The sequence below is a fragment of the Limulus polyphemus genome, unplaced genomic scaffold, assembly GCF_000517525.1.
Source record: "Limulus polyphemus unplaced genomic scaffold, Limulus_polyphemus-2.1.2 Scaffold593, whole genome shotgun sequence".
Lineage (NCBI taxonomy): Eukaryota > Metazoa > Arthropoda > Merostomata > Xiphosura > Limulidae > Limulus > Limulus polyphemus.
The window spans coordinates 465,747-475,723 of NW_013666203.1; the positions used below are offsets into that span (position 1 = coordinate 465,747).

General features: G+C 36.6%; 1 protein-coding gene across 4 annotated transcripts in view; it reads right to left on the reverse strand.

The window, feature by feature from the left end:
- Positions 1–9,977, reverse strand: part of LOC106459328 (gem-associated protein 5-like) — a 128,687-nt gene that overhangs the window by 91,874 nt on the left and 26,836 nt on the right. For all 4 annotated transcript variants that reach the window (XM_022385804.1, XM_022385805.1, XM_022385803.1 and 1 more), the window contains exons 5-6: positions 6,795–7,000; positions 5,919–6,066 (exon numbers count right to left, since the gene is read on the reverse strand). In XM_022385804.1, coding sequence (XP_022241512.1) covers positions 5,919–6,066; positions 6,795–7,000 — 354 coding nt within the window. The remainder of the gene's footprint in view (positions 1–5,918; positions 6,067–6,794; positions 7,001–9,977) is intronic.

A 9,977-nucleotide genomic window follows, 5' to 3' on the forward strand; every position in this document is an offset into this window, starting at 1 on the left:
TAAATAAAGAAGTAAAGCAAACAATTATCTCTTCTAGTTACGACCTTTGTACTCGGTTGCTGCTTGACATAGGTTGTTAAGCCTTTAAAAATTTTGCACGTGGAGGATATGAAACAAAACATTTTTTTTAGGTTTTATATATACTTTTGAATAACTAAAAAATCATAAATTACTATATCAGTATCATAGAATTCTACTATAATTTATCAAGCTTAGTAACTAAGCTGTATTTGGGTGTAAAAAAATATGAAATTTGAGCAGACTAAAGACACAACCTACCTCATTGAAATCTTGATTCAAAATAAAGAAATGGCACTAGGTACGTTAGAAAGGCTGAGAAAACCACTAGGGGGACCTTCTGATTGGTTATTCATGTCAAATATATATAGAAGTAAGTGTGTATAAAGGAGTGTTTCCAAAAATTGAAAGAGGTGAGCGGGGTGCCACTGTGTTTGATTTATTACGTGAGCAATATCTTAGCAAATATAAAAGATAAAACCTTCTTATTTTATATTCTAGCTTGTTAATATCTGTAACTTGAGTTTCTAATTCGTATGAAACTACAGACTTAGTATTTTGACTTCACAAACATCTAATTTGAATCAGTGCTGCATTCAACATACAAAGTGACACACAAAAATCGACGTTTATCTGTGTTTTTTTAATATTTACTTTTAAATTAAGAAATTTAGTTATGTATAGTTCTAAAATTTGAATTATAATCTACAGTTTGATACCAAACTTATTGACATAAATTCATAAAATAATAGTTCAATAAAATTTTGAATGCTTGTCACCAAACGAGATGATATGGCCTTTCACTTGTGACCAGTCTCTAAAGGATTAACCCATTCAGGAGGATGCCTCCATGTTCCACCATCCCAGCAGCTTGAAACGGGAAAGTGATAAGAACTCTCAAACTCCACTGGAAGAAAAGGAGAGGAAAAATGAGATGGAGATTCCAAACGAATGACAACACCTAAGACAGTGCAATGGGTGACCACAAAACCCTATTTTGAAAAGCAGACCATACCAATTTATTCAATACAAGGCATAGCAGCTATCCCCTTCTGCTTCCCCCATGTATTCCATGGGTGAGTATGGTCCAGGACAGGCAAATTTATGAAGCAATTCCATCAAAGAATAAACCTACAAGCGAACTTGTGGAATGCCCCATCTCTGCTGTGTGCATTACGTGGCCATAGAAATATAATACACAAGTCGACATGGCCTTACAATGCAGATTTGATCGGTTAAAGAATACCTGGTCAAGCACCACTCGCTCCAGAGCGGGATCCAAACAATGAGTAATAATAAAAAGGGAAAAAGGCCACTGAAAATAAAATAAAGAATAATAAAAAAGAACTTACACAGTCAAAGTCTCACTGAAGTCTGAAGAATGACTAGAGGCGAAAGATGACAGCCCAAAGAGGAAGAAACAACGATCCTATGCAAATAGTGAGAAACAAACATATTAGGGGTAGTCCACATGCCCGATTGAAGAATTTCCTCCAAGGACAACAAAGATGAGATGCCAATGAAAAGGTAAGGTGTCAAATTTGATGAGAGGACACTTGGAATAAAGTACAGGAGGAAGACAATAAAAAGGAATAAACCAATCAAATTAAAAGTCAAACCCAACTGGTGAGGGTAGAAGGAGAAAGATCATGAACAGAGGATGGCTGCCAAGAAATAAAGAGGCGGGAATGGGCGCCATAGAAAGAAGCCGTGCAGGCAACATAACAACAAAGAGCATGTACAAGACATAGAAATCTATCCAGATCAGGCTGAGAATGAAGGTGGAAAATTAAAGGAAGGGAAATCGGTGAAAAGGAGGAGTTACCCTACCGAGCTGCCAAAGTTTTGGGGAGGAAAAAATGATCCAGATAAAAGAGAAGATATGTAGAATGATAAAGAGTACATGAAACATCGATGCCAGATAAATCTGATCTTCGATAATCACAGGCTAAAAGTAGAAGGAAATAAGTCTCAAGGGAAAGGTGAAACAAGGAGCACGTGAAGAGTGGTTCATATGGAGGCAAAGTGAGGCAGTGAAGGGCTACATTAACATCTCAATCCGGAAGAACAGCCCACCACGGCGGACAAAGAATCCATAAGGAATGCATCAACAGGGAAAGAGTATGAGAAGCAAACACCCTACAGTATCGGGAAAAATGAAAAGTGTGGAACAATAACCCAATAACCCAAGATTGAGGAGACAGTAGACCCCCTGATCAAAAGGCCAAATGAGGACCAATGGCAAAAAACATTCCATTTACACTGATAAACTTCCATGGAGGAAGGGTGAATGGAACTAGCCAGAAATGAAGCTACCTGTCAGGTCAAGCCAGATCTCCTTGCCAAGGACCAGATAAAAACCAGGTACAAAGATGGAATACAGAAAGAGCTGGATGGAACACCAGTAAACAAGGTTGACAAAGAAGGGATGGAGTCAGAGGAAAAGGTAACGGAGGGGTAAATTGAAGATGAAGAAACCGTAGAAACCACAGCTGAGCCAGTTAGTAAGAAGCAATCAGAAGGACTTGACATGGAGTGGCATGGATTATCAAAATCACTCGGTGAAGAAGTCGAATAGGAGGATAAACATATAGGTATTTGTTGGTCCAGTTCTGGCTGAATGCATCAACAGTCAGAGCAAGAGGATGAGGGACCAGAGACAAAAACAGAGTCAATTTGTGGTTGAGGGATGTGGCAAAAGCATCGATGTGAGCAGTACCCCACTGAAGGCAAAGCCACTGGAAAAAAAAGAGGATCAAGAGACTACTCCATCAGACAGACTTTGTCTGGACTAGAAATCTGATTCGCAACAAGAGTGAAAGCACCTGGAAAATGAAACTCAATGATATATCTAGCATGTGAGCCCAAAAAAGAAGATCCAACTTATGAATACAGAGGGATTGAAAATGGGTGCCACCCTGGTGATTGAGATAAGCAACCACTGCAGAATTGTTACAATGGATCATTACCAGATGATTTCTGGCCAGATTGAGAAAATGAACCAAAAGCACAATGTACAGCAAGAAGTTCTAGAATGTTGATATGATAAGACTTCTCGGCCACAGACCAATACCCTGAAGCTTCCTGTTGATCAACCCATGCCCCCCCATACCTGAAGGGATTTGTCTATGAGAATGTGTAAATCTGGACGAGGAGGAGGAAGCAGGACACCCACTGATGTGTGAGTCTTGTACAACCATCAATGCAGATCATTGACAAGGGAAGGAGGAAGGATCCCTTGCATGATTCCACGGGTCATGAAGAGTCTGCATATGAGCCTGACCTAAGGGGATAATGGCTGTCATGGAAGACCACATCCCAAAGGCAATAGAACCTTGCAAGCTGTAATAGAGGGAGCAGTAAGAACATGGAGAACTGAAAGCTCCATCAATCAAAGTCGAAGAAGAGAAGATTGGGCCCGACTGAGGTGGGTGTTGAAAAAAACACCCAAATAGACATGATATTAGGTAGGTCACAGGAATGACTTCTCCAACTTGATTAACTAGTCCACCCGAGCTGCCTCCAGGAGCAGCTAATGATTGTGATGGGCAAAATCTTGTTCGAAACAAGCTACCAGTAGCCAGTCATCCATATAATGATGAAAACACAACCCTAAAGCATGTAAGTGATGAGTGAATGCTCTGACCACCCTACAAAAAACATTTGGGGCTGAAGCAAGCCCAAAGGGCAGTGCACAAAACTGATAAACCACATCGTGGTAAACAAACCAAAGATAGGGATATGCAAATAAGCATTCACATCCATCTTGGTCATCCATAAACCTGGAGAAAAGCCCACATGTGGGTGAGAAACAACTCCACGGTGAAATGGGGCAAATTGAGAAATTTATTGAGGTGGAACAAATCTATTAGAGGCTGCCAGTCTCTGGTTTTCTTGGGGACAACAAACAGCCTGGAATAAAAGCCTAGAGAAAGATGATGAACAGGTTCAATGACCTGTTGAGACAGGTCTTGTACCGCCTCTTATAGATGCTGGCTTGTGGTAGGATCCCGAGGCAGCCTGTAAAATAATGCTAGTAGGAAGTATGATACTCGAAGTAGTAACATGAACCTCAGAATTCATTGTAGAAATATATATCAAATAAAAGTGTTTGATGTATAAAAATGCAAGTGTGAAGAAAAAAAAAGACTGGGAAACAAAGTTAAAGACTTCTTCAATGTAAAGTAAAAAATTAATGAAGAAATCCCACTTCAGAAATTAAATGATTAAAGACACAAATGCATTAACACATAAAGAGCTCCAAAAGAAAAAATGTTTGAACATGAGTACTGCCAAACTAGAAGTGATAGTTCAGTAGAATTGAATAGAGGGAGTCACATGCGTCATGAGAGTGTGTTGCACTCTTATTGGTGGAGGGTTGTCGCATGATGATTTGCATGAGAGATGCATTGGAATCAGTCAATTCCAATTGCGGGAAGATAAAGATTTGTGGCATACGTAAAAAAAAATTTGCATATAGAGGGCAGTACTGAACGAGAATAGCTATTTATGTGAGTGGAAGTAATGTACCGTATCAGAATTATTATTTCCCTGCCAAAGAGACAATTTCAGAAATTGCTTATTACTTCCTTGCCAAGATGAAATGTTTCAGAGCTTCCTTATTACTTTTCTGCAAAGGTCAGCTGTTCCAGATCTTCCTTATTACTTTATTGTCATGGTGAGCTGCTCCAAAGCTTCCTTTTTATCTTACTGTTAAGGTGAACTGTTTCAGTGCTTCATTATTACTTTACTGTCATGATGAGCTACTCCAGAGCTTCATCATTACCTTACTGTCAAGGTGAGCTATTCAGGAGCTTCCTTATTACTCAATATTCAACTGTAAAGGTGAGCAATTCAAGAGCTTCTTTATTACTCAACTGTAAAGGTGAGCCATTCAAGAGCTTCTTTATTACTTACTTGCAAAGGTGATGCTACAAAGTATCCATATTACTTTCCTGCCAAAGTAATCTGTTGAAGAATACCCCTCATTATTTTACTGTCAAGGTGAGCTGTTCCAGAGGTCCTATGTTACTTCAGTGTTAAAGTGAGTTCCGTAAGAGCTTCCTTATTACTTCCTTGTCAAGATCAGCTACTTCCTATCTTCCTCATTACCTTACTTCAAGGTGAGCTATTCCAGAACATCCTTTTTACTTTACAGTCAAGATGAGCTGTTTCAGAGCTTCCTTATTACTTTACTGTTAAGGTGAGTTGTTTCAAAACTTCCTTATGACTTTACTGTTAATGCGAGCTGTTTCAGAGCTTCCTCATTTCTTTACTGTTAAGGTGAGTTGTTTCAGAACTTCCTTATTACTTTACTGTTAAGGCGAGCTGTTTCAGAGCTTCCTTATTACTTTACTGTTAAGGCAAGCTGTTTCAGAGCTTCCTTATTTCTTTACTGTTAAGGCGAGCTGTTTCAGAACTTCCTTATTTCTTTACTGTTGAGGTCAACTGTTTCAGAGCTTCCTTATTTCTTATGAGCTGTTCCAGAACTTTCTTATTACTTTACTATCATGAAGAACTGTTCCAGAGTTTTTTACTATTTTCCTACCGAGGTGAATTGTTGCAGAACTTCCTTATTACTTCCCAGCCAAGATGAGCTGTTCCAGAGCTTGCTTATTACTTTCCTGCCATAGTGAGATGTTCCAAACAACAGTTTGTTTGCTCGAGTCTTTCTAATCTTTCATAACACTATAAGTCCGTATGTTTCAAACTTTTTTTATTAAGGCTCCTGTAAAATGTTTAATATATCCAATGTTTTGTTATGAATCTACTCAACAGGTCTGTAAGAATCAAAATCACATCCATATTCACTTATATTGACCAATCAGTGGAGAGAGAGAGAGAAAATATGGTAGTAACTTTATTCACTTAAATCAGCTATATAGAAATTACCTTCTCACCTGACGGTCTAATGACACTGTACAAGCTATCTCTGATTCACCTCCTACTAGGCAGATGTTGAAAACACAGCGTGAATGTCCACCACGTTCAGTAGTGCTGAAATGTTTCCATGTCTGTTTCTCCACATCACACAGCATCACATCACCACTAGCAAAATAGAATATACACACCAAGAGAAATTGCTCTCACTCTCATTATCTCAGCTGAATATTAGACATTTTGAAAATTGCCAAATTAAATATTAGATACAGTTTTAAGGCATTAAGAAGATAAAAATGAGAAAATGATATTCTAAGTTCATTTTTGTATATACAACAGCAATATATAGTTTCATTCTATTAAAGAAAAACATGGACATACATCACGTTTGAGGAGATAGTATTCAATAATACTGTGTTTTTGTAAGGGTTATTTTAATATACACACATCACATAAAAAATAAGTATATATAATGCAGACACACTAGAGACTTTTAAAAATATTTTAGACCTGTTTGTGATTACCCTGTGTATTGTCTCATGGTAAAAAATAATTTAATAATAAAGTATTTTACAGACTATGCTCTTTTGACATGTTGACTTGCATATAATATCTTAAATTGATACATTTGTTGAACATTACATTTACAGAACTTTATGTAAAATTAAACACAACATATCCTAAAACATTTAATTTCTGATACTGTTGGAAGATATTAATGCAAATGAAAATGTTAACCATATCATACTATATATGAAATCAGCTGTAAGATAATTTAGATGTGGTTATAAATTTCTTCTTCTCAAGACTGTATATATTAGGATTATAGCTTGCTTAAATCTCACTACATATCTCATGAATACCCAAGTTTGTAGCTTTCAGTCAATAACAAATACCTTACTGTTGTACAAATCAAGCAATTTTGTTTCCCTAGCATCCAGCAGAGGGCGAACCAATGGCGAGCTTTGTTTTGTTCATCTGCTCTTCCTCCACGCTGATGAGGAATGTTTATCACATGAAGAGGTTTTTCTTCAGTAACATCCCAAACTCTCAATGTTCTATCTCTACTTGAACTAGCCAACTGTGGGATTGACTTACCTGCCTAAAAATCAAATTCCTAGTTATCATTTTGTTATATTTAATGTAATCATTCAGTTTTGAATTATGCATAAACTTGACATTACAAAACTTCTTTGGATTGAAACTGAATTTAAGTACACAATCTCCCATACAAATGTGATGGACATGTGTAACAGTCATTGAAATGAATCATTCAAACACTGAGTAAGTCCTTCATGAAATCACCATACACAAAGGCATATTTTTAGCTTATTTTGTAATTATTACATATCCAAACAACATGCCCATTCTTTTCTATGACAACTAATTTATATGAATAATACCTAATTATAAGAGTAACTTTTAATTTATATAATGTTTGAGTCAAGTATTATAGATGTTGAGCACATCATATAAAAATGATTTTGGAGCCTTACCACATAATTATAATCCATGTTGCCATGTCAGTTCATGCTCTATCTGATGACTGTGCATTTTGACAATAGCCCTGCAGTGTGCTTTCTATTCAAAGAAGCTGTCATAAGATTGTCATGTCCAAAGCACACCATACCTCCCTCTCTGCTTTCTTTAATACATCTAGTAAACAAAGACTACTCTTTCCTAGTGCTCATTTCAAGAGTCCAATCACAAAAAATCCAAAGGCAATACATCGAGCAACTTGAGTAGTATGTCTTTGTAAGGAATAGCATGAATACCCATTTTATTCTCCAGCTGCTTGAGGTATGTGCTGGTGGAAAAAGAATATATTGTGGAAAAACGTGTACACGTGACTTGTTTTGCTTTTCCATGAGATCTTTCTTGATTATGTTGCATTCTGTTGCTTGGGGAACCATGATGACTTTTGTCACTGACCTCTGTATTCATAGATTCTCACCTGTTACAAGATTTCACACTTTACTTACCACAGATGGTGTACAACTTGTTTCAGGAGTCTTTCTGAATGGTCATGGTTCCCCATGTTAATCCATATTATTTCGTTTTCCAATACCATTAAGTACGAGGGATATTCCAGTCTTAGAAATTCTCAATCTGTGATCAGAACACATCTTTATGATCTGTAAATATTTTGCATCAGAAAGGGCTGTAACATACCCTTCCCAAAAGCAATCAATTTTTTGTAGCATCTACTTATAAAATGTAAAAATATAGTTCCAATGAATGCCGTTCCACTTTTACATCAACTGTGGTTGTCATGTAACTTACTGAGTTGCATATTCAAAATTGTTTTAATAGGATGTACTCACCACTCAGTAGTTTTTATATGAATAGAAGGACAAAGCCTCTTCCAAGTCAGAAATTTCACAAGTCACCCAGACTTTCATTAAAAAAACATCAGCTTATATTAGAGACAATATCAAATTACTATTTACAATCCCATTTTTTACTGCTAAATCAAAAACCTCAAGCTTACCATATTTAACTACAAACTTGACACCTGAAGCAACAATAATCCCAGTTATTCAAAGCCAAAATGTGATTTCATACAGACAATTACAGAAAATCCTGAAGCATGAGTTGAGTTTGCACTTCTTTAACTAATAAATTGTTAAAACAACCCACTTTTATAAACATATGCACATGTTTTTTTCTTTCTATCTATATTTCAAATGCAAGCAATATTCTTAAATATTAATTTCCTAGGTAGAATTTGATAAGAAGTCATATTTATGTATTCTGATAGTCTAGTATTTTCAAATTGTCAGCCTGCAACATAGAATATAGAAAAAAAATATAACCCATGTTTCTATATTTCACATCTTATGCATCAGACATTTTTTAAGAAATATATATGTACTGTAATTTTATTAACTTTTAAAAAATACTCTGTATCAGTGTATAGTATCTTTGTGTCATGTCTGCAAAATAATGCATTTAACGTTGATATGATAATATAAAAAAACATTACAGATATAAATTTACAAGTATTATATAAATAGCTGGGTCATCATGCATTTTCTCAATGTGTGTGAATCCCAATTTTTTTTTCTCTGTTCGCTGTTAAATAAAATCAAAAGCTTAAAGTCAATATCTTCTATTAATTACCCATTTTTCTGCTCAACAAAAAGCTACTATTACCTCACACCACTGCTGTGAAGATTTTTGCACATGCTACAAGACCTGAATGAGGCTCCACTCCAAGATATATTTGCCAGCTTGTGATGTAATCATCATTAAACTAGATCTTTCCACAAACAGGATGATGACACATCTTCTATGTACAGTAATCCTCATGAGCATGATCACTTAAACACAGGCTCATTCTTGATGAGGTAAGAGAAATACACAGGAAGTGGTGAGAAAAGGTGGAAGATTGTGCAAAGACGTGAGTAATTATCGAAATACATTTTCAGGTAAGGAAAACATTAACTTTAGAAACATTTAGTCATCTCTCCACACAACAGAGGGTTAGAATCCCACACTGAGATGATGTTGGAGGTGCCAATACAAAGAAAGAAATTGCAAAGATGACATCCTTTCTGAAAACACAGAATCAGAAAGGAAAAAACCAATGGAACATGTCACCAACTAGGATGAGTTAGCCTAGTGGGGCATCCCTTGGTGTGAGACTACATCTTTCTCATGCAGGGAATACTCTTCACTCAAAAGAAGTGGTAGAGTAAAAAATATTATCAAGGGACCTTTTCTGTGGTGCTAGTGTCACATAGGTGGGTGGAATATAAGATTGTTCAACTGGCTATTATCACATATGCTGTCAGCTGAGCATGAATGTGTAGCGTGGCTAAGACATTAAATCAGGTCATTCCATATTGGAGAAATGCAGACAAGAGTACTTACCAGATAATCAGGTGCAGAAAGAAAATATCCCAGACTTACAGGCTGCATCCCAAGGGGAACACAAGACTCATCTGGCAGACCTAACCATCAGGAAAGGCTTGATTCATAGCATATACTACACTATTTAACACCCCAGCCCTACTTTTCATCAAGAGGAGCATCCATTTCAACTCATACAAGTGGGAATACACAGACCCAATGGG